We start from the raw sequence: 27613 nt of genomic DNA on the forward strand, positions 1-27613 counted from the left end.
TATCTGAAATATTATTCCAGATTTTCTTTTGCCATCCAAAACATTGTCTTATACATCTCTATAAAGGTTGATCCTGAGAGATACCTTTTCAAGACTGAAAGTCTTAAACATTAACTAGTCTGTCCTCAAAGGCCTTCACTTGAACACCGTGAACCAGTGCATCATTGTTCTTTCCACTGCATTTGGTCCTGGAATGCTCAGCAATGCCAAGACAACCAGAACTGTGCACAACACTCCAGGTACTTTCTGACAAGTACACTGAACAGCTTGAAACACGACTTCTGAGCAAATGAACTCGACAGATTTAGCAAAATTGTTCAACTTTTGTTTGTTTATTGCTGCCTCCTTCGTAGATTCAATACAATTCAGTACATTTTTCCTCAATTTTAACTCTAAGACTCAATTCCTTGAATTGTAAAATAATCAAACAGTACAATAAAACATAATAATCTTTGCATTTGATGTAGCGCTTTTTTTGGCTTCTGGACGTCTCAAAGTGCTTTCTCACAACATACTGTAAAGTGAATTGACTGGATATTTGTGGGCGAAACGCGGCAGCCAATTGCGCACAGCAGTGTCCCACAAACAGTCGTGGATTGAATTGACCAATTTATTATTATTTTTCTTGAGGGATTATTATCAAGCGTGTGGAGTAAGGAAACTTGCCCAAGGTTTGCCCTGGATTAATAATAATCCTTACATTTGGTATTGTTCCTTTCAAGTCAGGGGGACATCAAAGCACATCACATGCACTGTAAAGTGCAATGACTATGTGTTTTGTGGGCGAATACAGCAGCCAATTTGCGTACAGCAATGTCCCACAAACAGCCCAAGGTTTCACCCTACCGGGAATTGAACCCAGGTCTCTCACTTGCAAGGCGAGTGCTCTAACCGCTGAGATACAGGACATCCACATGAAGCATCAAATAGCCCATGAAGCAATCCTGCCTCGTTCATAACAGAAGTTATACCACAACTATTCCTACAGTCTGGCTCAACCACTTTAATTCACAGGGGTCCCTTAAGTACAAGGCAAACTCCATCTGTCCTGGCCCTGTAACATGTAAATTAATTTTTCCATATTGGTGTCACTTAGTATTTGCTTTCCATTTCTCAAAAAAAAAATTCTGTATAAACCAATTCATAGTCTAACTATAAAGAACAGGAAAGTAGCCAATTTTTAAATATAAAATTATATGGACAGTATATTGCAGACAGACAGCAAACAGAGATTTAAAAAAGGGTTTTGATTAGTATTTGGGGTTGATTAAACGTCTAGTTAATACTGGACTAGACTAAATTCAAAAGTTTTGATTTCTGTATCCTTTGGATACATACTCATTTACATGGTATTATTTATGAGACACTTTTGTCACAATTGCATGGCACAATTCATCTTTGAAAAACAGTCACCATAGTTTTAAAAAAAACATGTCAGCTTATAAACAAAGTAGAAAACAAATGTTCTGTTATGACTAGAGCAAATCCCAGGATCCATCCTCACATTATGTGTTTGGTCAAAAAGTATCTTTGATATTCTCTCCTTGGATGAAAGAGAAAAGTATTTTTTCATGAAAGAAAACTACAAGAGAAACTCTTTACAAGCAAACAAAAAAAAACTTTAACAAACAGGTTGCATTCAATACATAATTAGCTGGACATAAAATAGTAATTATTTTTGTAAGCGATCTGTTAGACCATATCATACTATCTCCTATACAATATGCAGTGTCATATAATCAGATTTTATTTTGCCAGTAAAACAGAAGCTTATTGTTCACCTGAGTGTGACTCATCTACAAATCCAGAAAGCAGAAGCATAACAGCATCCAGATCATAGGGGATGAAACAAAATTATATGGGAAAAGCTGGGATAAACAGAGAACGTATCTTTAAAAAGGACATAAAAGTAACAATCCCACATCTCCTCTATTCAACCCTAACCTATACTTCAAACTCATTCTTTCTCTTTACTCCTCCCCACCCAACATCATGCAAATCCTTGTGTCCTTTAGAGTTTTCATTAATTTGCCTCATCCCTATATCATTTAATAGCTGCATCAAGCAGATTCAGAAATCCAGTTCCTTTTTAAGGAGTTAGTTACCTTAGCAACAACTACTTTTTTGATGTCAGGCTGTTCCACGTATCCACTAATTGTGGAAAAAATCATTTCCACTAATCTCTAGTACTGCTTGAGGCTTTTAATTTTAAACCTCTACCCTCTAGTTCTGCTCTTGCGCTTCAAGTCAAATAGCCTGTATAGATCTACTTTAGCTATGCCTCTCTCAGTTTTCCTGTCACCACCTTTTCTGATAATGTAAATACGACAACAACTTGCACTGATATAGCGCCCCACACATAGTGTAGCGTTTCAGAGCGCTTAACTGTGGCGGAGCCTGACTCCAAGCCGGGGGCGGGTGAGGGGGTCATCATAAGCACGGTCAAAAAGAAAGATTTTCAGACGGGACTTGAAAAAGTGGGGGTCCAAGGCAGAGGGACTGAAGGAGAGTGTTCCAGAGTTTGGGGGCGTAATGGCCGCATGCGCAATCTCCAATGGTGGAGCGGAGAGCATGAGGGACAAGCAGGAGGCCAATGCCAGTCGAGTGGAAGCGCCGGGTGGTGGATTGGGGAGTGAGGGGGTCAGAGAGGTAGGGAGGTGCCAGGAAGTGATGGGATTTGAAAACGAGTGTGAGGATCTTGAAGTCAATCCGTTCGGTGATGGGGAGCCAGTGGAGCCTGGCCAGAACTGGTGAGATGGGATACGGAGTTTGATCTGGATACGTATGCGGGTAGCAGAGTTCTGAATGAGCTGGATTTTTTGAATAGTGTAGCTGGGGAGACCAGCGAGAAGTGTGTTTGAGTATTCCAGGCAGGAGGTGACAAATGCATGCACAAGGGTTTGACTGCATTTGGAGTAAGGTACGGTCAGAGGGGAAACATAGCAGAGGCGGGAAACGTGGCACTGATGCTTCAATGCGTCTTTGAAGGTAAAATGACCAAAACTACACACAAATATTCTACTGGTATACTCTATACAAGGTTAGAATAACCTATTTTAACTTCTTGTCAGATACCCTCATGATATAACCTAGTGTTTGCTTAGCCTTACTGATAGCTACCTCACATTGTCTGGAGACTTTTAGTGAACAATCAATCACACCCAAATTCTTTATATACTGTACATATTAAAGCTTTTTTTTACTGGTACACATTCCCTTCAGTTAGCTATATTAAATATCTTTCATGGATTTGTTTAATTGGTGCAGATTTTCCTGAAGGCTATTTAGCCTCCTCATATTCAGCTAACCACATCTTAATGAAAACACAACAGGTATTCTTGCACAATTCAAACAAGTTCAACTAAAATGCTGTTCATTAGAAAATCAGTACGCAATGATAAACAGAAATATGAACTCCACTCTATTTGGAATAAATCCATGGAGTAATTACAAATATAATGCACCAATTAAACAGTACTGTAAAGTAGCCATAACTAACAGGAAGCAATAAGGCCTACATCTGCTTATATTATAGATCTACAATGTAATTTATTGATATTCCATAAGCAAACATTTCTTTTATCTGCAATTGTTTTTGTATTCTCCTCCTCCTGTTACCAGTGTTGTGAAGTTATGTTTGACATTGAAACATATTCATAAATATGCATTTCATTAAAAAAACTCATTAAAGGCAAGTTAGGTTACAACAAGTTGTACATTAATTAGTAATTCAGATGACATTTACAAAACTCTTTAAAGATGCTACAATAAATTTATTAAGGGTGCAACTGAGTTTGTCCACAAAACTAAAAAAAATTCTGAAAACAAGTTACCAGAACATGTTTCCATATTTCATTATTTAATTCTACTAATTTCATTTTAGAGAATAATTTTAGAGTGCCATGGTTTAAAGTGCTGCCCTTCAGATGAGATGTTGAACCGAGGTACCATCTGAATGTGGACATTAACAATCCTGCGGCACTATTCAAAAAGTGAACAGAGTTTCTCCTGGTGGCCTTGTCAACAATCCCCAGATACAATTATTCATTCACTCTGTGGCTATTGATGAGACATTGCTATGCACACACTAGCTACGACTTTCATCTACAAAATACGCAGTGACTACATTTTACAGTAAATCTTGTGAAGAGCTTTAAGATATCCCCCTACCCCCCAAGTGAAAGGCAATATATCAAATGCAAGAAATTATCATAATTTTTAACTTATGCTTTGTCATCATGATATAGTTCCACTCTGCACTTTCAACAAAATGCATATCAACCCATCAGATGAAATAAACATCCAAATGGAAAAATGTATTCCATAGAAAGTTGTATCACAGAAGAAGGCTATTCAGCCCATTGCATCCAGTAATCTAATGTATTAACATTTCTATTAAACAAAAGATGGCTGGGAGTTAAAAGACTAACAAAATCAAAGACTGGAGATGAGACAAAAAAACAAGTCTGGTATATTAGTTGAATACTGTGCCAATAATACAACCAATTTAAAGATTTATTTTAATCACTGGTTACTTAATTTCACCAGACATCCCATGACAAATCTTACCAGTCAGCTTAGTGGCACAAGAAATCAACTCATGCAAATTAAAGTAGCACAGTATTTTTATTAAAAACACTGTATAAAAGCAAGATATACAATTTGTAGATTCAGGTGTGAACCATTTAAGGCTATAACTTAAATTGTATTCAAGCCTGCCAACCCAGACCACTTATTGTTGTTTGTATTAATGGCTGCTGTGTTTCACCCACAAAATATACAGTCAATTCACTTTACAGTGAATCTATTCTGTGAAGCGCTTTGAAACGTCTCGAAGACGTGATAAGGCAATATATTAAATACAAGGATTATTATTATTACGACTTGTGTGGACTGTGAGCTACAGAGATGCTTGCCACATATTCACAATCAATATTCTATTTTAAAATGCTACATTGGAAATACACAGTAAGAATAAAATCAAGTAAACAGTGGGCTAATTAACATCTTTGCTGGAAAGAACATAACACTTGGATTTACAGAATTTGCATTTTACTCAACCACCCCCATTTGTGGATAAATAACTCACTGCACATCTAATGGTAACCCCCCCCCCCCCCGCGTGCATGATTAGTTTATTAATAAGACCGTGGAGGACCCCAAAATGCTGCACAGCACCGCGACACGAAGGGCTTATTAACAAAATGATGCAAGAGATCCAAACGCATTTCGGTTTTTAAAAAGCGATCAGAAAAAACGCTAAGCACCATGTGTCCAGCGAAAGAGGAGGATATTATTGTCAGGGCTTATCGTGGACAGTGTTGCGTGGAGTCCACCAGGGATTCGGGCCCCCGCCCCAATCTCGGGTTTTAAACCTCCACACATCCTTCCACAGAGAGAGAGAGCTTTACAGCTGGAAAGCACTTGAATAAAGCCGGTTTCCAACACCTCATTCACACCAGATCCCGGAATTCAGCTATTGTTCGCCAAAACGCTCGCCGCTCCTCAGACGAGACGAGACGGTGCAGCACCGTTATATTTTTTAAATTAAAAAAAAAAATTTTTTTTTTGAAAAAAAACGGGCGAAACGCGCGCTCCGTTTCACATTTGCGGACGCCGAGGCGACCGAGTTACGGAGTCGGGGGGCTTTTTTGTTTCCCTCTCTCTCTCTCTCTGTCTCTCTCTCGCAAAAAAGACGCTCGCTCCGGCTTTCAGCAGAGGCTCCATTTCCCCCCCATTGAAGCGCTGAGGCGATGGGAGAGGGAGGGCGTGGGGGGGGGGAGAGGGAGAGGGAGGGGGGGAGTGTGGGGGAGTGTGTGGGGGTGGGGGGGAGTGTGGGGGTGGGGGGGGGAGGTGCTGCCAGACCCACCTGCTTGGACCGTATCTGTCAAGTCGTAGCTAACGGGCGGGAACTCCTTCAGTTTTCGGCCGCTGAGGTTGAGGATTCCCGAGTGGACAGCCTCCTCCAGGACCCTCTCAAGGCTGCGGTTGAGATGTGCGAGCGGAGCCCCGGTTGCCGAGTGGTGGTGGTGGTGGTGGGCGGGGTGGTGATGGTGGTGGTGGTGCGGCTGCTGCTGGCCACCCAAGCTCGCCGCCATTTCTCTCCGGGTTGTGTTTGTCTCAGCCTCTCGCGACGGCGAGCACCGCGCGTGCGCGGAAGAACAACGCAAGGCGGCGGTGGCCGCGAGTGCGAGTGCGGGAGGGAGGGAGGTGGGGGAGGGGCGGACCGCCGCTGAGCACGTGACCCTCAGCCGTTGGCGTCCGCGCGACGTCACGTGACAACGCCGCCATTTTCCCCTCCACTCCAACTGTCACTCTGAGACTGGGCTGCGGTCTGTGGGGGTTTAACTGACAACACACGCGCGCGCGCGAAAAAAAAAGTTTTTCTTTTTTCTTTCAAACAACAACAACAACTTGGATTTATAGCTTCAAAAACAAACCCGCCCAAAGCTGTCCGGCCACACGGCCCCCTCGTTTGCTTGCGGACGGTAAGCACGGCGTGGCTGGAGGTGTTGCCCTTGGGGGGGGGGGGTCGGGGGTGAGCCCTTGAAACCCGGATCGACAAGAAACACGACAGCGAATTTACCTTTGCTTCGGCGCCTTTCGGGTCCGGGAGGGGCGTCCCGAGGCCCTGGGGCAGACGCAGTTACGGACCCGAAGCTGGGGGACGGGGTCGGGGAGGGTGGAGGGCGGGGCGGGGGGTGGAAGCAGGGAGATGGAAAGCGCGGGTCGAAGAGGGGAAGGGTCTTGAGATGGGTCCTTGGAGGGGGCGAGGGAGGGGGCGAGGCGGAGGGACTGCGGGGTGGAGTTCCAGAGGGTGGGGGCAGAGTGGCAGAAGGCCCCGCCAGCCGATGGGGCGAGCGAGGCGGGGGACGTGAAGCAGGCAGAGCGGAGGGAGCCAGCAGGACGATAGGGGGTTGGTTAGAGGTCGCAGAGGTGGGCGGGGGGGGGGGGGCAAGACAGTGGAGGGCTTTGAAGCAACAGCACCAATTTACACCTGTGTATATAGTGCCCTTCGTGTCGGAAAGACATCCTAGGGCCCTGGACAGTCGGGGGTTTCTGGACCCAAGCTGGGATTGCCTTTTCATGATCGTCTTAGATTAACAAGGTCCTTCAGCTCGTTTGCTTCCATCCTTCCCGAATACCCATCTTAGCCTGGATTTGACACGTGTTTTCAAAAGAATAGTAACATACGTGTTGGACTCAGACTCTCAGTAGTCCAGTTCCCAAGCCAGTTGATGACAAAGTTTCCAGCCTGGATTGTCAGGAACGTTTGTAGGGGCAGAGCTACCAGTCATTGGGGGGACAGGGATTCTTCCCACTCAGCTCCAATTAACCCTGCAAGCGAAAGCACTTAACTGGACAAGCAATGCTTGTCATGCTTCAGTGACGTTGATCTCAATTACAAGCTACTTGCTATTTTAGCTGATAAAATTCCAGCCATACCTCAACATACACTCTGGGGTCCGAAAGTCTTGGCTCTTCTCAACCTGTGGTGCCAAATTCATTCCAAAATGAGCTAAGCAGGTGCATTCCTCAGGGCAGAGTAAGCACTCCATTTCCAAACACACAAATGTCTCCACGCATAGGTGGCAAGGGATAAGTGGGACTCCCAGTCTGATTTAGATACTCTTAAGCATGGCCACAATTTTCTTCCTGTGTTCGGCACCCAACTGACAAATCCCAAAATACTGTTTCAATTAGCTACTTCAAAATAAAACTGGAAAAGTATTTGGTTAGGAACAGTGTTGAAGGTTAACAGACTCAATTGAACAAGACAGACTGCAGATGCCTTTAAATATAATGTGAGAGCTGTGTTCACTTTTTCTGATTGACATTTATATAAACTAGGTCATATTTCTAAACAAAAATCACCAAGTCTCACTCCAAATGATTGACACTTGAAAGGACTCATCAAATTGCCTTTTGATATTTTAACTTTATATATGTATATACATTATCTCTTCTCCAGAAACCTTTACATGCAAAAGGAAGGAAACCACTGTGTAAATCTTTAAGTTAGTTGAGTCTGGGAGACAATGAAATCCCAATTTTATTTGTATGTAAGGGATCTATCTATAATCTAAAACAACCTTGACATTTTCTTCACTTCAGTTTCTTCCCACTCCCTTAGCTTTACTTATTAATTTCAAATGCTCTCTGGCTAATTATATTTCTAGTTACAAATTTTAACTAATTTATTTTCAAATTTTCAGAGAAGATTTTATTAACAAGGTGGTAACTGAGACAATACAATATGGGAGGACCTGAAAAGGAGTCTGTTTCTGAGAGCAAGTCTTCAGTGGAAATATGATAAATTTACAAGAGATCTTTCATGAAAGGCTGATAAATTACAGGTACTGAATACATAATTGAATTAGGAAAGTCTGTCATGTAAGTGAAAGCACTCTTGTAAATTATTTTATTTTGGGCAGGGCTATTATAAATAAATTGGGCTTCATAACACACAGGTGGCTTCCATCTCTCACAGACACTGGCTGCATTCCAGTACTTGGCCCCAGTAGCTATTTTTCATGTGTAAGCCTCTACGACAGTGAGTTCAAGCAGACTTTATTGGTCTTTGCCTTTATTCAATTAAAGTTCATTTGCCGGTTAATGGAGCGACAGTCACATAGATAAATATAACAGTTGAGTTCCACATGTTTTAGTGTTGAATTGGTCTGTTTATTCCACAGCTTCCAGTATAATAAGCCATGTGTCAGGAATTTGTATCTTACAAGAAGGAAATTCCTGTTCACAATATGTGAATAGGTAGGAAGATTTTACAAAAATACCATATTTCACAAAATGACTCCAAAACTTATACCATGAGTACTCCAGCAATATATTCTTACTAGTTGTGGATCTAAACAAGCAATGTTCACATGTAATTAATGTATCTTCTGTTTCCATTTTGTTAACTTTGTGGAATTTAATACAAATATGATGAAAAAGTTATTTTTAGCAGTATCGAAAACATGAAGTATATTTAGCTCAGAAAAATAATATGAGCATATAACAGTGGGGAGACTACATTATTTGGTATGTTTTCTTTGCCATCAGATCAAACATTGTGTTAACAACCATGGTGAGACAGTTTTAAAAATGAGAAGAGAGTCAGATTTAGATAAATAAATACTTCTTATTTCTTCACTGTTATTATCCAACTGGGACTTTCTGGACTGTCTAGTTTCACTTCCCACTAGTTTAGTGAGAATTGTCTGAATTTCAACCACAACGATGTAACTTCAGCATTACAGAACATTAATTGTTTTTCCAATTTCACATCCCTTGAGTTATATCCTGTTCTGCTTTCTGACCCAAAGCTTTGCATTTTGGTTCCATTTGTATGTAAAATTACATATTGTCACATATTACCTTTATTGAGTTTTGTGAAGGCCTTTAAATGATGATCTGTAAAAATGATCGTCATTCAAAGTGAATGAATTGTTTGTAGGTTTTTTTGTCTGCCTGGGGTCTGACACATGCGGAAACCCATCACCATGGTTAAGAGTATCCAAATTAAACTTAGAATTTAAGTTTTAAGCTCAATCTTCACATCCTTGTCTACTGCCCCCCTAAGCCCCCCAACTCCTTCCACACAGGCATCTTGACTCTCCTCTCTTCCCTGTCCCTCTGCTCTGAACGCCTGCTCATAATGGGCGATTTCAACCTCCACCTAAACTCCCCTTGCACCACTTCTGCCAACTTCACTGCCCTACTCTCCTCCCTAAACCTCACCCTTCACATAGATTCACCTACCCACAATCGTCGTCATTCCCTTGACCTCATCATTACCCACGGCCTTGACATTTCCTACCTTAGTATAGTGGATAAGGCCATCTCGGACCACTTCCTCATCTCCTTCTCTCTCACATCTCTCTTTCCTCCACCTTCTCTACCGCCCTTGGAAAAGGCTATATCCTGAGACCCTCATAATCAAATATCCTATCCCTCTGACCTTCCACCTGCGGAGATCCTGAATCAACCGTCCAGTTGCTCCATGATCGCCTCTCCACCTTCAACTCCCTCGTCCCCCTGAAATCCAGGACCATCCCCAAACCCACCCGTACAACAACCATCTCCGCTGTCTAAAAACCCAAACCCGGCTGCTCGAGCGCAGATGGCGGAAAACTGGCCTGACAGTTCACCGCCAACTGTGGCTCGAGCATCTCCACAGTTACCGCCGTTCTTTGATGCGCAAAAATGGCCTTCTTCTCCAACATCATCTTGGAGGCTAAACACAACCCTAAAGTCCTTTTTCCACTACCCACTACCTCCTCCATGCGCCCCCTCAGGCCTCCTCAATCTTCACATCCAATGCCAGGTGCGAGGAGGTCATCAACAACAACAACAACGACAACAACAAGATTCCATTTATAGAGCGCCTTTCACATCGGGAGGACGTCCCAAGGCGCTGGACTTCATGGACTTCCTTTCATCTAAAATACACAACGTTCACCAGGCAGCTTCATCCACCTGCCTCTTATTACCCACATCACGCCCTCTCTGTCCCCCTCACCTTCCCCATCATCTGCTCCTACCACGACCCCCATCCTACATCCCTTCCTCCCCATCTCTCCCTCCTCCCTCTCACCCAACACCACCTCCATGAAACCCACCATCTGCTGCCTCGATCCCCTCCCCACCAACTTACTGGTCACTCAGCTCCTCCTCCTCTGCCCACTACTGGCTGATGTCATCAACCAGTCCCTCTCCTCCGGATCAGTCCCTGCCCCCCTCAAAACTGCTGTCATCAGCCCCCTCGTCAAAAAACCTTCCCTAGATCCCTCAAACCCCAGCCACTACCATTCCTCGCAAAAGTCCTAGAACGCGTTGTTGCCAATCAACTTCACGCACACCTCTCCTCCCACTCCCTCTTCAAACCCCTCCAGTCCGGTTTCCGCCCTATCCACGGTACAGAGACTGCGCTTGTGAAAGTCACAAATGACATCCTCTCTATCTGTGACCAGAGCTTCCTCTGCCTCCTTGTCCTGGACCTCTGCTGTGTTTGACACAGTCGATCACGCCATCCTCCTCCACCTCCCTTCCTCCGTCATCCACCTCAATGGGACCTCACTCGCCTGGTTCGATCCATCCTTGGCCCCCTCCTCTTTCTGTTCTACATGCTCCCTCTTGGGGATGTTATCTGCCAACATGGAGTACACTTCCACATATATGCGGACGACACCCAACTCTATTTTTCCACCTCACTTTGCGACCCCCAGTCCCCTGATGTTCTGTCAGCCTGCCTGTCAGACCTCAGGAGCTGGATGAATGCAAATTTCCTTCAGCTGAACGTTGACAAGACGGAAGCCATACTCTTTGGCTCTCGTCAACGTCTAAAATCTCATGTTCTCACCTCCTCCTCTCACCCAACCCCCCACTAAAACTCTCCAAACCCGTACGCAACCTAGCATCAGATTCGACCCCCAATTATCCTTCCTCACCCACCACCAGTACTGCTTTCTTCCATCTCCGACACATCGCCCATCTCCGCCAATACTTGTCTCTGAAGCCGCTGAAACCCTAGTCCTTGCCTTTGTCACCTCTCGGCTGGACTATTCAAATGCCCTCCTCGCTGGCCTCCCCTCCACTACCATCCATAAAATCTATATTATTCAAAACTCTGTCGCCTGCATTCTCACACGCACCAAACTCCGTTCCTCGATTACCCCAGTCCTTGCCAGACTGCACTGGCTGCCTGTCCCAGAGAGGATCGATTTCAAGATCCTCACCCTTGTCTTCAAATCCCTCCACTCCTCTGCACCCCCCTACCTCTCTGACCTCCTTTCTCCTCAAAACTGTGCCCGTTGCCTTTGTTCCTCCGGATCTGGCCTCCTCCTCATCCCCAAGTTCTCCGCTCCACCCTCGGCGGCTGTGCCTTCAGCCACTATGCCCCGAGGCTCTGGAACTCCCTTCCTCACGCCCTTTTCCTCCCATTTTCAGGTCTCTGCTGAAGACCTTTCTTTTCGACCGCACCTTTGGTCACCTTCCTCCCCCCTCCCCCCGGCTCAGCCCCGGGATCCGTTACTGTGAAGTGCTCTGAGATGCCATTCAGCATGGAGGGCGCAATATAAATCCAAGTTGTTGTTGTTGTAGAATTCCATGCATCCCACTTACATGGAAGTTCCAGAGATATTTGTTGGAATGGAATACACACTCGCCCTGGTGCAACCGATCCTGCTTACCTCAGGAGGGGTCAAGACTTGGGGACTCCAAAGTGTGCTTTGGGAAAACTGCTGGAGTCTAGCCAGCTAAAACTGCATAGCATGCCATTGATATCAGTGTTTGGCAAGTTTTCCCACTGTTTGTCCAGCTAGGACCATCTTTCCCGTTAGGGCTTTGGCTTGCCGGGTTAACAGGGAGGGATTCCCTGCCCCCAGTGACCAGTGTGCGCTTCCAAGTCCTGCTGATGAGCCAGCTCTGACTGTGCTGTCAGTGCCCTGGAGTACTGCAGATCCGCGTGGCTCAGGAACCGGAGTACCATAAATGCCACAGAAGGATGGCTCGATTCCGACATTCCGTCGCCAAACAAATCCCTTTAAGAGCCAGTTCGGCTCCGAGGAGACTCCCGTTTAAGCGTCCTTCCCCGTCCCTCGCACCAGAGCCGCGGCTCGAATCCCTGCCCTCGGGCCCGAGAGACAGCCCGCAATAATATTAACTCGCTCGAGTTATGTCAAAGACCGCAATAATATCAACTCCCTCGAGTCACTTATGTTGGCTCGAAAGCCGACGCTTTCTTTAAAAATATTTTGTCGGGGGGGGGTCGTGAAGTGTGTGCCCGTCTACTGGACTCATTTTGTTAGGGTAAAAAAAAAAGCCAGTAACTGACAGCGTAGAAAATTAACTGGAGGCTTTGTGCTCTGTTGAGGTATCAGTGCGAGGATCACAGGATGAAGACAGCCCAGTGACAGCGTCCCGCACATGCGCCCGCTGTCACTCCCCGCCGACTCGTATTCACATCAAAAGTATTTCAACTCAACGCTCACTTCAACGGGACCCCCCCACCCACCCCACCACCACCCCACCACCACCACCGCTCCCGCTCCGATGGCAGTCGGGAAAGATTCAGAAAAAATCGACATGTCCCTGGGTGAGTGCGTCCTTGGTTCTTTGCGCGCAACAACACACACAAAAAAAAACAACCACAACAATTGCGATTTGCGGTGAAAAATATGCCCCGGAGGGGTGACTCGTGGGAACCGAACAACAGTCGCAGAGGGTAATTGCGGGCACGCGATATAGTTTTAAAACTTTATGGGCACACACACAGACACAGAGAGAGAGAGAGAGAGAGACTGAGAGAGAGGAGGAAGGGCGCGAGTATGAGATCATTGAGGTCCAAGTGGTTGAAGCTCAGTACTAAATATGGACGGATGACATTAAACACTTGTGGTGTCACCCAGAGAGATCGCAGGAACGACGTAACGCAGTCGGGTTTGCTTCCGTTAGGGGAAATACATTCGATTGCAATTATTAGTCAGGAAATAGTTAAGGAATATTGCTTTATCCTTTCCTTTTTTTTTACTTTTTCAAAGTTTTATACAATCGTTAGGGCTCCCCACCCCCCCCCACCTCCCCCACTCTCCCTCTCTCTCACACACACACACACACACACACAACCCCCACAGCAAAATGTTCAATCCAAAATTGAAGTGTCATCTCGTTAAAAGTCAAAGATCTCCAAAGTTTCTCCTACCTACACATGTTCAAAAGGGCTGAAGAAATGTTTGCTCATGGAACACAAACCCCGAACTGAAGCTTTGGCACCAACTGCTGTTTGATTGTTTTGGGGAAACTAGTTTCTCAAGGACACTTTTGTGTGGTGTTCCCTTTTTTCTAAATTTGTTACTTCCTATGTAAGCGTTTAGTGAAATGATTCACAATTGTCAGATAGTTTTAACTGTTATTTAAAATCATTTCCTATTATTTTCTTTCAATGATCCAATACAAAGGTTATTATTATAATTAAGTTATTGCTTTACGATGTCTGTCTACAACTACAAAGTATCCATACTCCACAGCAATTACTGGAGAAGACTGAGATGCTTTGACGTAATGGTCACCATATCAAACGCAAAGATTATTTTCTATTTAAATTAGTTGTCTTTACATTTCGAAGACCCGGAATTACAGAAAGATTGGAAAACTAAGAAGAATGTTTCAATTATTTTTCTATCTTCCTGTGCTTTATCAATTCTGACATTGCATATTCATTTATCTCTTAAGAATTAACAAAACGAACTGGATAAACTTCTTACAGCATGAGATTATTGATATGTTACCACCAAAATTAAGAGACCGAAAGGAATACTTTAGTGATAGTGTTCAACGATACCTGGGCCATCAATTGTACCCGTGAGAATCAGTGCATATTTACAAGGTCTCAGAGAAGCCATTTTAGATCAGACTGAAAAGAGCTGGTCTGCTTAGAAGCAAAGTAATAATAATAATAAAGTGGCTATAAAGGACATCTGATAAGAATTATAAGGTTTACTGTAAATGCACAGTCGATCCCAATCCAAAAGCTCTTTCAGCAGTCACACGTGTAAGACTTCCATTCTTTTTTTTGGAACTGATGAAGATTTCTGCCACTTTAGAAAGGAGAGCAGTGGAACAATGCAACATTTACTATATACAGCTGGAGAGAACCGCCAGATGTTATTGAAACGATCCCCAAAGATTACTCTCATCACCTGCTGTTGCCTTATCCACATTGCCTTTGTCACAATCTAGTGTGCCAGCTAAAATACTGTTAACTGACAATTACTGCCATGCTCATTCCATTCCTCCCAGCTGCCGCAAAAGAAGGTTCCGATGCTGCATTTATATTGTGCTTGGCTTCTTGCTGGAGAGGGCTGTGAAGCATGAAGCCTGATTTATACTTTGTGCTGTTCAAAACACCTCCTCCAGGTAGCACCAGGAACACATCTCCAGCGTAATTCACATTGGCTCAACCTCACATTATGTTACATGTTTCACATTAATTTGCCATCAAATTTGTAACGATTTGCTGCAAAGCAGGTGTCTTAAACATAAGTATAGTATCTTACATAGCTTAGATCTCTATCACTAGTTCATATTTGAAGAACAAATGCCATGTTCTGAAGTCAGAATTTTTGTCTTTCAGGATGGACCCAATCTCATTCACCATGAATGTACTAACAGTTCTTGGATGATGCTTTTGCATTCAAACAGCTGACTTCCACTGAGCTGTGCAAAGCTACAGTATTATCCAAAGAAATGTTTGCAAGAGATTTTTTAAAAAAAACTTTAATATAATTGTGCATTTTACAGATGACATTATTGAACTCAATAAAAAGGAAAATAGTTCTACAGCAACTGCATTAAATAGGACAAGGGGACAACAGAAAATTCAAAGGAATTTAGGTCTCCGTAAACAAAATGTATTTGGAAGAGGAATGCAGCAAAATCAACAAGGTAACCTCTGACATTGTCAAAGCTTTGCATGCTATTGGGAACATTTACTGACAATTACATATGCGAATATTAAAAGAAATATAGAACTCAAACCATGTATTTTTTGTCAATGTTATGTTGCTCCCCTATTGCTATTTCAACTCTCAACAGGAAAGTGGCCAATTTTTGTTTTGATAGTGTTAAATGAAGGAGATTAGGTAAAATAATAACTGAACCGACTGAACAATTCAATGTCCTCCGTAATTTCAGCTTTCCCTTTTGCTGCGTTTTTTTTGGTGCTGATAAAAGATAATAGGAAGTTGTCAAAGTAAAAATAATTCAAATTAAAAGAGCCGAATAAAAACACCCTGGACCCAGGGTTTATTTTATTCATGTGTTAGTGACATAAACCACTGTGATCTTTTTTAACTGTTCAGTCTGTTTGCCCTTAGAGATGCCAGAAATTCCTTCTTTACATGTAACTTACACTACTGGGAGGCAAATGTGGCTTATTTAGGTTTTATGTTATTTTTGTAAGAGGTCTCATTTATACAAATGACTTAATTTTTAAAGTCATTTATTTTTCTGTAATTTTAATTAGGACTCAATCGACTGAAGAGAAATATCTTCGGATCACAAGGATACAATGGGATTAATCAACATGGACAGAAACAACCTAATAATATCAGAGGAAGACCAGGCGGAAGAATAACTGCTGCAACACTAAAAAGAGTCATCCCTTTAAACCGTAAACCCACCATACAGGGAGTAATATATAATCCAATTAATTAGCCTATTTTACACCAATTTTTATTACTGTTTGATGAATTTTACATTGTTTTTCAAAACATGTTAATTGTTACTATTTCATTTGTAGGATGCACAATATCATTTATCCCCCAGGAATGGTCCTCAGGAAGTCATGATAGGAAGAGCAGCACATCTGCCTCTGAAGCCATTCAGGCAGACAGGACAAGGTCCTCAAATTTCAATGAGAAGGTAAGAAGAAAGAACAGTTGCGGTCATTACACAACCTGCAATCATTCAATCCTCCTCCACATAATTTGTCCAACGTTAGCATCAAACCAAATGTCATATTTATGCTGAGCTCCCAATTCTGTTATCTAAGGTCACTGTTGAAAATTAGGGCTTCCAATCTGTCCCATTTATATTCTGGGGAGCTAAACCCATGAATTCCTGCACAATAGTTGTGATTCCTCATAGCATTAGTTTCTCTCCCAAATTAGCATTTTGCCCCAAGTTAACACTTATGTCTGTGCATTCATGATGCAATTCTGGATTAACAATGCTGAAGTGATGTAGTCATTGGCATCGTGATCTTTCCTGTACTGAATAAGTTCCAATCGGAAACTGCAGAGCACACCTGTTACAATCAATCCAACAACTGGGACTTCCACGGAAAGCCATTCTACTTTTTCATAGTCTTGACAAGATAGGCAAAACCACACCAGTTAATTTACCTGAGCTATATCTTTCAAATATAATGTTTATGATCTAAGGTGTGCTTTGAAATTTGGTACAAGATGCAATAAACTGTTTCCAGGATCAATTCCACTGTAGTCTTTAACAGTTTTAAGGAGATAAGAATTAGAACAGACAATCCATTTTATGTTGTTGTTTAACTTCCTGTGAAGGACTCTCTTGAATTATCTCAATGTTGCTTCCCATTCAACCTTAAGTCTATAACTATGAAGAATACTCCAACTTATCTCAGAACTATAATTTCTGAAATTGTTTATATATCCTGCCAGAAAAAAAATACAGATCAGTTAAGTACTGCATGCAGAGTAATGAACAGCAATTTAACATTATTGTATACTGTATATAACATCTTTATGGGATTAGCAGAGTTATTTTTAAATAACTTGCTCTGAAGACCTTCAGTGTGCCTGCATCTGCAATTTGGCCTTTTGAACAACATATATATTTCCATTTAATGTTACAGCTATTTGTATTGTAAAAGAAATGCAAAATTGAAGACATTACATCTACTGCTTGTTTACCAACTAACCATTAGTGTCTGTTTGAATTTGTTCCTTAAATCAAGTGAAGTTTAGTTAGCTTTTTTAACTGAATAGTAGAATTCTGACTGTATAACATACTGCAGAGCTAAAATCTGTCTGCCAAAACGCGGCTCCATTTATTGGTCATTTCAATTGTTTTTCTGCTATTATAATGTTTTGATTAGACTATTCCCATTTGTATGCATGTTGCTTATGGAGAATTTATGTTTCATTACATAATGTGCTGCAAATGTAGCTGTGGGGTATAAATGGTAATTCAGCTGGAAACAGTACATTCTTTACGCTGTGGTTCTTCCATGCTTTTGTGGGTCAAACCACCTGTATCATGTGGTTTTACTTGTTCACAGACCAGATCTCTGTTTTATAATAAAATAAAATTGTACATTTATTACTGTATACTATTGCTGATATATTATAGCATCTGTAACCAGTTATAGAAGTGCATTACAATATTTGGATTGATTGTATTTAACCCTAATGTGCATTATACAAGCAGTATTCCATGTAAGTCAAGAATGTAATTATGATAGTAAAATTTGCAAATACTTGTTAGATTCCATTAATGTCCTCTAAATAATTGCACATTAAGTTTTGTTTCCTTTGTGTGTTGCTGTTACAGAATTCCTCCACAAAATAGAGGAATGGGGCAGAAACAGCAAACGCAGAAACAACAACGACAAAACACAATCAACATGAACAAACAGGTGTGTAGCACACTACATATCACATAACTTTAGTCAAAAATGATGAAAACAAGAGTAGTTTTGATTCCAGAGAATTGCTGATCATATCCACAGCCACATCACCTAGCAATAACAATCTGTAGAGAGAACAAAATATTCAGAATGCAGCATTAACTTTTTCTTCTCTCAGAAAAACACAGAATAACAGTGAACATCAATGTGAACTAATTAATTATTAATTACCAATAGTAATAGTAAATACTATTACTGTATTTATTACCAGTAATAGTAAATACTATTACTGGTAATAAATACTAGTTTTATTAGTAAATGTACTATCGTTTCACCTGGGTCCCAATTCACTCTATATTTATGAAGAATTTTAGAGAGAATTTGATGAATTCTTAAATACAGCCCCAGTACAGAAGCTAATTTTCTGTAAGTTCTTCTAAGAACTGCAGAAAATTGACTTAAAAGTTAAGACTGATTTCAACAATTTGCCAAATTCTGAATGCTCTAAAATGCTACATAAATATAGTAAATCTAGACCCAGGTGCACTGTCTCTCAGATTTTCCTTATCTTTCATGTAGTTAATTTTAATCTCAACCAAACATCTGATAATGCGGATGTAGGCCAGTCTCACTGAGGATAAACTTCTGTGGTTTGTCAAAGAGACAGACGTGGATAGGGTAAGTGAGTCTAGTTACGTTGGCAGGAATAGAGGCAGCTTTGTTAACCTGATACCAGCTGCTGCCTTTCCATTAGAAAGAGAAATTTGGGTCGTGGTTGAGCAGTTACACTGACTGTCCCTTTGTATGTTATCTTACCTTTTTTTTCCTGAGCTCTGTAAGAAGCTCCAAACCACCAATACTAAAGAGAAAGTGTAGAAAGAATGTCTCAGAGCTACTGTTAAGTAGAAAACCATGCACCTGGTGGAAACAATGCCTCATCTTACCACCAATGGGAAAAACTGTTGCATAACCTATAGATGTACAGTACTTAGTCATTACCTCTTTCAATGTGTGTAAGTATTATAGTATTTTTTATAAGTGTAAACATATCTGTGTGTACAGAGAGTCTCATTCTAATCAGTTGTTAAAATGATTATCAGTTAAAAACCAGTGTCAGGAAGCGAACAAACATATGTAGTTTGGATAACCAACACTTTGCTAGGCATAAAATGCATTTTAGTTTGACAAATATTCTGATAATGCAGTCTTAACATCCCAGATCTTCTCAATCCAAATTTAGATATAAATAGCTGATGGAGAATAATCACTACCAAGAGATTGGATATAACCTCTTGGCATGACTAATTCATATGCTTGTGTCTGCCACCAGATATTAAATATATGCCCCTGTTACCATAGACTTGAACCATACCGATTACTGGAGTGCCACAAAACAATGATGATCAGCATAAAATCACTAAATCGCAACTCAGAAATACAAATATCCCCCAGCCACTAATACCTACAATGGCTGAGGCACCACACCCATGGTATAACAGAAAATAGCTTCTGCAAGTCTGAGTGCTAAAACTCAGAAGTCTAGCGAACTGGGAACATTTTACTGTGTTAAAACTGTTGTGTTTAAAGGTAAGTTGCTTTAACCTTTAAATGTGCAAGTGACTTTATTGTTGTGGTTAATATACATCTTTTAAATAGTTTTTTGGAAGACTAGCAGCACTATTTGTAGACTGTAATAGAAAACAAGAGTAGTAGTGGCCTGAGCTGTAGAGTTTGATACATTTTGTTGTAACCATTTTATTTTTAGTTCACACAGCAAGTGGGTGCGAGTGTTGGACAGAAGAAACAAAGAACTAGAATGTAAGCCACAGCTTGCTTAAAAAACATTGTGTCAGATGTTACCATTAACAGATAAAGTGTCTAAACATGGTAAACACACTAAACCTTTCGTGCTGTTCCTCTTATAATTTAGTGGCCTGAAGAACAATTTGATTTCCTTAGTTGGACCAAGTTTGACACATTAGGAACCTTGAACATATTGTAAACGCCAAAAATGCTATAGTTCTTCCCCCTCAAGTCTCAGTTGGAAAGCAAAAAAAAACCAAGATTCCTGTCAGATTTGAAAGAATACCAGACCATGTGATTTCATTTCAAGAGCCTGCTGCTCACTCTTTGATGTGATGAATAATATTTAAGTGAAAATGAAAATCATTTCTTTATATAAATGAAAGTGGAATAATGTTTGTGGAACAGATGAAACTGGATACCTTACCTTATAGAGATCAGGTAGATGCAATGAAAATAATGGAAATTACCCTATTGCCATTGACTATAGCAAGTAGATATTATACAAATATCAGTATAGTGCTTGTGACAAACCTTTCAATTACACTTTATTCTATTTCCTTAAAATATGTATTGATTTGATGTTGATTTCAGATTGATCTTTATAGATTTTTTTAAAAACTTTTCAGGTGGAGACAGCAGTCAACCTCCAGCTCTATCCTAACAGTTAATTTACCCAATCCTCAGGCCAACAAGCAAGCAGCGTAAGTTGACAACAATGGCTAAGTCTCTGTCATCACAAATGCCTAATGCTAAAACTGATAATGTGTGTTTAGGTCCCCGCTAATTCTACATCATTACCCAGTTCTCACTGTATGATGTCAGGAAATGTATTAGAGCAGCCAGTGATTTGTTACTACATGCATTGAATCTCTCTTGTTCCGTGTAAAGAGGAACTACCACTCAACCTATGAAAGTCAGGCTAAAAGGTGAAACTTGCTTCTTATTTTTGTTCCTCAACTTTTTTTAAAAAATGAAAAGATAGAAGTTGCATTTTGTGTTGCATTTATCACATTGAAATATCACAAAATCCTTCAAAAGTGTTAAGTGATACGATTATTGTTATAGGTGAACACTGCAGCAATTTACATCAACAGGTTATCAGGTAGGGCGGTAGAACTCAGGTCATTGGACTCATTTAAAAGAAACAGCTTGATGCTATAATGGGAAGATGGTAGGATGGATTTTCTGGAAGGATGAGATCACATAGGCCTTCTTCATCCAAATCAATCTTATGATCATGTAAACAAATTCCCACGAAAAGTTACCAGGAGAGATCTTAGGACCTATGGAAATGCTTGTTGAGGGGCTATGGTAAATTGTTTGGGACACACACAGATATGTAAGAACTGGTCTAGATACATTACCATATAAGACTCACTCTTATTTTTGATTCTGTATATTTCAATATAAATTTATTTTTGATCTTGGAAATAACTTTTAGAATCCAATATTTGTTGGAGAAAAATAGGCCTAACTAGGTATGGAAATTTAAACCATATTTGTTCAAACACCAACACAATATTTGATTGAGTAAACCTTAAAATAAAAATTATATAATCTAATGAAAATCTTATGAGACCCGATAGAGGAAGCTATACAGCAAAAGTAATATTAATTGGAAATACTGTAGTGTATAAGTTGCATAAAATAATGTACAGATTTAATTGGAGCATATTGTTCATCCACAGGTATCGAAGACCAAGAATCCAACGTTTTTCTTTAACTGGAAGAAAAAAGATGCCAGCAAATATATCAAGGAAACAACCAAAAGGAGTTTATCTTGGCTTCAATTTTAGAAGCATAGCCAATCAGGTATTGGATTGTAAGAGGCATTTAGATGGTGGTGCGCGGGATTTTAACTCACTTAAAGGTTCTTGATGGGAAGGTGTAAATAGCTCCTTTCTTATTCCTGTAATATTTGACAATTGTGGTTGTCCAAGGTCACAACTGCCATTTATTTAACAACATCTGTAAATACAGTTTCCTGTTATTTTAAATGCATATATATCATACATATATACCCTGAATAAACTGGACACCCTGAACAAACTCATATATAATCTCCGAATGCATCATCATTGCTCTTCGGGTCTTGGCAATTCAGTTCTTGACAGCCATTAATGTACTGTAGGGCTTTTGTTTGATCTGGTGAAATGTCAGACAGTTCTGTTCTGTATTTCTTGAAAAACCACTTCTTCATTTTGTATCAGATGTTCGCATCTTTTCAAACTAAGCAATACAGCTTTGCAGTATGAGACTCACCTCAACGGATGTGACTGTTCTAAAATCAAGCTTAGGTTGAATTCTGAGAAGGGAAATTGTCACTGAGAGATCACAGTGCTGCAAACATCATCATTGACCTTCAATAACCATCGGAGGTCATGCTTTCAGCCACTACGCCCCAAAACTCTGGAACACTCTCCCTCAATCCCTCCACCTCGCCCGCACTCTCCCCTCTTTCAAGTCCCGCCTGAAAACTTTCCTTTTCGACTTTGCTTACGGCCACCTCCCTCTTCCCCAGCTCGGAGTCAGGCTCCACCACTGTTAAGCGCTCTGAGCCACGACCCTACGTGGAGGGCGCTATATAAGTGCAACTTGTTGTTGTTATTGCAAGTAAAAGATTAGTATGCCCTATGTTAACTTTATTGGCCATCATTACTGAAATATGACCACTGACAAAATAATTAGGAACACAATTTATGTTTTCTTCATAATTATTTCTGTGTTTGCAGTGAAAATACTTTTTTGAATCCGTATACAATTCAACCTCTAGATATGGCATTAGTGCATCTTTTGCGCAAGATACACTGGAGCAATGTTCAGCACAGAGTCAGAAGCAGTGACATAACTCTGATGATTTTATTGGGCTCATTAAATTGTTATTGTGCAGGGTGCCAAGCAACAACTTTACCATGCTTGTCAATTCATAATTACTTGATATTAAAACGAAAATTCTTAATTGTTAACCATTGTTTTACATGCGCACATTAAAAGAATTACCAAACGTTTTTTCTCCCTTAACTCATTTTCATTCTGAGGTCTGCCTCTATGACCCCTAGCTTGATTTACCTTTGAAAATCTCCAGCCTGCTCGTTTCCACTGCAATTAGGTAATATTATTTTATGAAATCTTACCAAAACATGTTTTATTGCAGACAAATGTTACTCTGAATGAACGCTTTTCTTCTTTGAAGATTTGTCGGCCTTCTACAGCACTAAGAAGGGGAGGCAGAACAGTCACAATGGGTTAATGTTTGGCTTTATTTACTTGATGAATAATTGTTTTGAATGCCAACTTTATAAAAAAAAGAGATTTTTATTTATTTATTAGAAACGCTTTTAAATTAATTAGGTTTAAGTTTAGTGTTTTACCTGAAGTGTTGTCAATGCACGTTACTTTCATGTTATTAAACAACCTGTTTATTGAAGTGAAATACAGAGAATGTGGCTTTGCAACTCTTGAATGTGGAAATGCTCTATGAAAATGGAATTTGTGAATTCTGCTTTATGATGAGGAGACCCTGGCTGTAACATTGCTTTCAGAAGATACTCAAAGATTGTTTCAATATTATGAGTAATCTGGTACAAATAGAGTATTTGATATAATTTAATCCAATAATCATTGAGCCTGAACTAGTATATTATATCAGAGGTAATGGCATTTTAAAGAGAATTCTATTAAGGGACTGGTGTATTTTCAAAGACACTAAAGGTGACAATTTTGCACCAAGGCAAAACTTAGCTTTAGTTTATACAAACTCTTACCAGAGACACCAAAGCGACACAGACAATTTAAATTTGTACTGGGAACACAATATTTAATTTATGTCACTTGATCAACTAATTTTCTGTTAAAATTACTTTATTTAAGAACGAAACCTACAAATACTTATTCACTACATCTAAAAAGGATCTGGGCTTTAGCAGAGTGCTGTAATAAACACATAGTAAACTAATAATACAGCATAAATGATCAATATTACAACCATAGTAAAATTAAACATCAAAGCATTTTCAGAACAGGGATTGGATGAGGCAGTGGGTTAGAATATTGTCCGATCATCTCTGGGACTGGTTTCAATCCAGTTTAAACTGCTTGAAGATTGACTCCCTTTACTGTTGAATGCACGGATGCTAGATTATGATTAGCGTTAAGATTTAGATTCATGAATATGTACCTTCTTATACTAAAGAAAACACTACAGTATTATTCCTGTCCAGGGGGGGATTTGTTTCAATGGATGTCTCTGTACAAAATGTCTTTGTACTATGAGAAATACAGCTTCACAGTTTATCCAGCAGAGGACACTGTTCATCCTTACACAATCAGCCTGTCCTCTGAGGTTGTTGGCTGGAAGTACTGGAATAAAGGAAAGCAAAATGAAAATCTAACAAGGTCACAGGTATTTTCCCAAAATCTTGTTAAATGTACTTTACAATTTACAGAAGCAAATAATAATACAAAATTGCATTGCGGCAAAAAGATAAGCATTTGCCAATTACTTTGTTCACCTTTATGTTTTATAAAAGGTCTCAAACTTTGTACATGTTTGTGAAATGAGTAATGTTGACATGCCCTGACCTCGTCTGCGATTCTTATAAGTAGTCTACCAGACGCATTGCACAATTATAAAGGAGAATAACAAGACACATTTCCAACAGCCGGGTAACATAGTACAAAGCTGGCGCACATAATTTGTAAGTTTGAAGCAAGCAGTAGACTTTTGGCAAGCCTATAATAAAATAAACGGTAAACTCAAAAAATGCTTCCATTTTTTTAAAAAAATTATAAGCAATTAAAGAAGCCTTTTTATTAGTTCTTTTTTATTCAGTAAAATTCTGAAGCTCTTTGAGATGTTTTGTTGACGTGATTAAGCACTTCATTAAATGCAAGGATTTTTATTATTATTTTGTAAATTATGCATTGCCCAAAACTATTTATGCAGTGCTACATATTCAGCTCTGACTGAATCAGGTAAAATAATTACATTTCTCAAATATTAGCCTTATTTACAAATAAGGTCCTGGGTTGGATGGCCTATCTTTGGACAAACAAACTGCCTACTTCAATGTACTGTTAGTGATAATACATGTCAGTTCTTCCTGAGCAATGCATACTTTCATTAACCTTATTTATAGAATGAAAATGGAATTGTATTTACTTTTTAACTGCATCAATGTTTTTATTGAAATAGATTGACATGGGAGTCTTATTGTGCATCAGTTTCTGATAGGAATCATTGATAAGGAAACTAGAAGAGCCACTCCAAACCGGTCTAAGAGCAGAGTTTCCAGGGGTGCATAATGTACATGATATAATTCCTGATACCAGAAAGCATCCCCACATAAGGGAATGTATTATTAAGGAATCCAGTTAGAAATCCCCCCAGGTCAGACCCCACGGTTGACATTTTCTAAAATTATTGTGATTCGAGGCTGGATTTTCTGCTGACAGTTATTAGAAACAGTGTCACAGCTGACAGGTCGACAATTGTTGGTCTGCTGGCTGGAGGAATAAAATAGGGCTTATCCCTTCATTGCAGTATTGTCTATCAGTTGAATGCCGGCAGAAGCTCACTGCCACCAGAATTCAGAGAAGGGCTGAGTCAGTGGTACTACACAGCTGCCACCTTGCATTCCCCTTGTGTGGTAGTGCCAGGCAGAGCAGAAAGACCAGCTAATAATGTACCTATTGTCTGGGGGCTACTTGGGACCTTACCTGTAACATGCAGCAGACCTGCTGTTGCATGTGCCTCCAGGGCTCCCTTCATTTGCTGTCTGGCTGAGAGATTTACTGAGCTGGGATAAATGCTGTACTCTCTCTCCTTTTCTTGCTCTCAAGCAAAATAAGATAAGGAAATGTTAGAATGAGGCAACACAATCCTTAATTCTATAAGCGAAAGGACACTGTTAAAATAGAATTATTTATTTCAACTGTTGATATTATTGTTTCAGTAGTTTCCTCTTCTTTTAGGGAAGTGACTGATCTCCACTTATCAACAGGCCATACTGGTAGGATGAAATGAGGATGTGTGGGAATCATAAGTTGAACCCTGGAATCCAGCACTGTACGGTGAAGGCTGTTGTGGCTTTCCTCAGAACAGACCTTGAACATGCAATTGCAATATTGACATTAACAAAATATTGATGACTGATATTACGTTAAATGACAACTTGCATTTATACAGCAGTCTTCACACAAGGCAGTGTCTTGGAGCTCTTAACAGTGGCAGAGCTCAACGCTGAGCCAGGGAGAGAGGGGAGGTGATCGTAGGCACAGTCCATGTGATCTGAAGATAGACAAGGCAGAGGAATTGAGGCAGAATGTTCCGGTCTTGGGGCATTGTGGCTGAAAGCATGGACACCGTTGATGGAGTGGAGGGATGTTCAGGAGGTCGGAGCCAGCTGAGTGAAGGGAGGGGTGTAAACAGATTGGAGAGGTAGGGAGGTGCCAGGGCATGAAGTGATTTGTAAGGTGAATGTGGGATCTCTTGACTCACATGAGCCACATCAACAAGTGTGCTGATGGGAACTGGTGAGGTCATCATCTTATAAACACATATCCTTATCAGTTTGGTTGATCAAGAGCTGGAAAACAAAAATAAACGTTTACTGATTTGAATTTTCTTCTGAGGTACTGACAAGAGGAAATATCATTAGGTTAAAACAGGATCGGTGCCAGGAAGCCTGCTGTCAACTAGTGAATGGATAATTCCAAGGCAAAGTGTTTGCAAAATAATGCCAAATATGCTTATGTTAAGATCTTTACTGTGATACTAAGCTGAGGAATTTGGTCAAAGTATGCACAAGAGTTTGGTGTTGGCACTGATAGAACTAAAAACCTGCATTATTATGATGTAAACCTAAGCCAACATTTCCCCTCTAACTAAATGGTATTGATAGAATGTCAAATCATTGTTAAGGCTGCACTGACATTTAATCAATTGAATAAATTCAATCCCGTGCTCTGTTGTGTTTCACTGACAAAATACTGTGTTGTACATCAGACAGGAGAGAGATTGACATCATGCAATTTAATGGGTGTGTCTCACTGCTAGTCAACCATATTTTCATACCCTGCTAGTTTATAAGGTGTCACAACACTGTGTGCCAAGTTTCATTCAAATTTTATTCAAAACAGAGTATTTTAAAATTAAGTTATGAAAATAATTGCAGGGTTACATACTCAGTTTTAAAATATATTTAAGAGACGTGAATTTAAACATTATCTGCATTGACTCTTCCGTAAATCAATATGTAGAAAATGATATTTCCTGCTGGAGAAAAGAGAGGGTTTTCACTGGCTTTTCTGTGAGAAGACTTTCTGCCTACTAAGTGAGGCTGACTGGATAACATGACCGATGAAGTCACAAATGAGTTACAGTACCCTCATGAGCAGAAGTAATTGCATTTACAGGGAGGCACCAAGTTGTCTGTGTTTCGCTTGTTTTTTTTTACATTCTTTTTAAAAAACCAGAAATTACCAGAAATGAACAGAAAACTGCAAATGCTGGCAATCCACACCAGGTCAATCAACATCTGGAAAAGAAAAGCGAGTTAATGTTTCAGGCAGGACCATTCATCAGAACTGAGTGGTGGGCTGGGGAATTAGGACAGAGGAAAGAATTTCAAGAAAAAGAAAGAC

At 40.4% G+C, this 27613-nt stretch overlaps 2 protein-coding genes across 6 annotated transcripts in view; one reads left to right on the plus strand and one right to left on the minus strand.

Moving 5' to 3' along the window:
* lrch2 (leucine-rich repeats and calponin homology (CH) domain containing 2) overlaps positions 1-6107 on the minus strand; it is a 31387-nt gene extending 25280 nt beyond the window's left edge. For all 3 annotated transcript variants that reach the window (XM_007892256.2, XM_007892254.2, XM_007892253.2), the window contains exon 1: positions 5870-6107. In XM_007892256.2, coding sequence (XP_007890447.1) covers positions 5870-6098 — 229 coding nt within the window. In that variant the 5' untranslated portion in view covers positions 6099-6107. The remainder of the gene's footprint in view (positions 1-5869) is intronic.
* A 6912-nt stretch (positions 6108-13019) lies between these two features.
* si:dkey-17o15.2 (UAP56-interacting factor) lies at positions 13020-26147 on the plus strand. Of its 3 annotated transcripts, XR_006085503.1 has the most exons (10): positions 13020-13096; positions 15301-15444; positions 16025-16191; positions 16301-16422; positions 18088-18172; positions 19929-19981; positions 20596-20670; positions 21658-21781; positions 23124-24371; positions 25943-26147. XR_006085503.1 is itself a non-coding variant. In XM_007892259.2 (9 exons), the coding sequence occupies exons 1-9, from the start codon at positions 13054-13056 to the stop codon at positions 23217-23219; spliced, it is 909 nt and encodes a 302-aa protein (XP_007890450.1). In that variant the 5' UTR covers positions 13020-13053; the 3' UTR covers positions 23220-24750. The 3 variants fall into 3 exon arrangements, 2 of the variants coding, with proteins under 2 accessions (XP_007890450.1, XP_007890451.1); XM_007892259.2 differs by lacking the exon at positions 25943-26147 and having other exon boundaries at positions 23124-24750; XM_007892260.2 differs by lacking the exon at positions 25943-26147 and having other exon boundaries at positions 16025-16188; positions 23124-24750.
* The last annotated feature ends 1466 nt before the right edge of the window (positions 26148-27613 follow it).

The sequence above is a fragment of the Callorhinchus milii genome, unplaced genomic scaffold (assembly GCF_018977255.1).
Source record: "Callorhinchus milii isolate IMCB2004 unplaced genomic scaffold, IMCB_Cmil_1.0 Scaffold15, whole genome shotgun sequence".
Classification (NCBI taxonomy): Eukaryota; Metazoa; Chordata; class Chondrichthyes; order Chimaeriformes; family Callorhinchidae; genus Callorhinchus; species Callorhinchus milii.

Bases quoted from the DNA above. Each gene is read 5' to 3' on its own strand.
- si:dkey-17o15.2 (XM_007892259.2), top strand. From the start codon at position 13,054: ATGGCAGTCGGGAAAGATTCAGAAAAAATCGACATGTCCCTGG. The intron at 19,982-20,595 runs GTAAGCCACAGC...AAAACTTTTCAG, and splicing joins AAGAAACAAAGAACTAGAAT to GTGGAGACAGCAGTCAACCT. The intron at 21,782-23,123 runs GTATTGGATTGT...GTTTTATTGCAG, and splicing joins TTAGAAGCATAGCCAATCAG to ACAAATGTTACTCTGAATGA.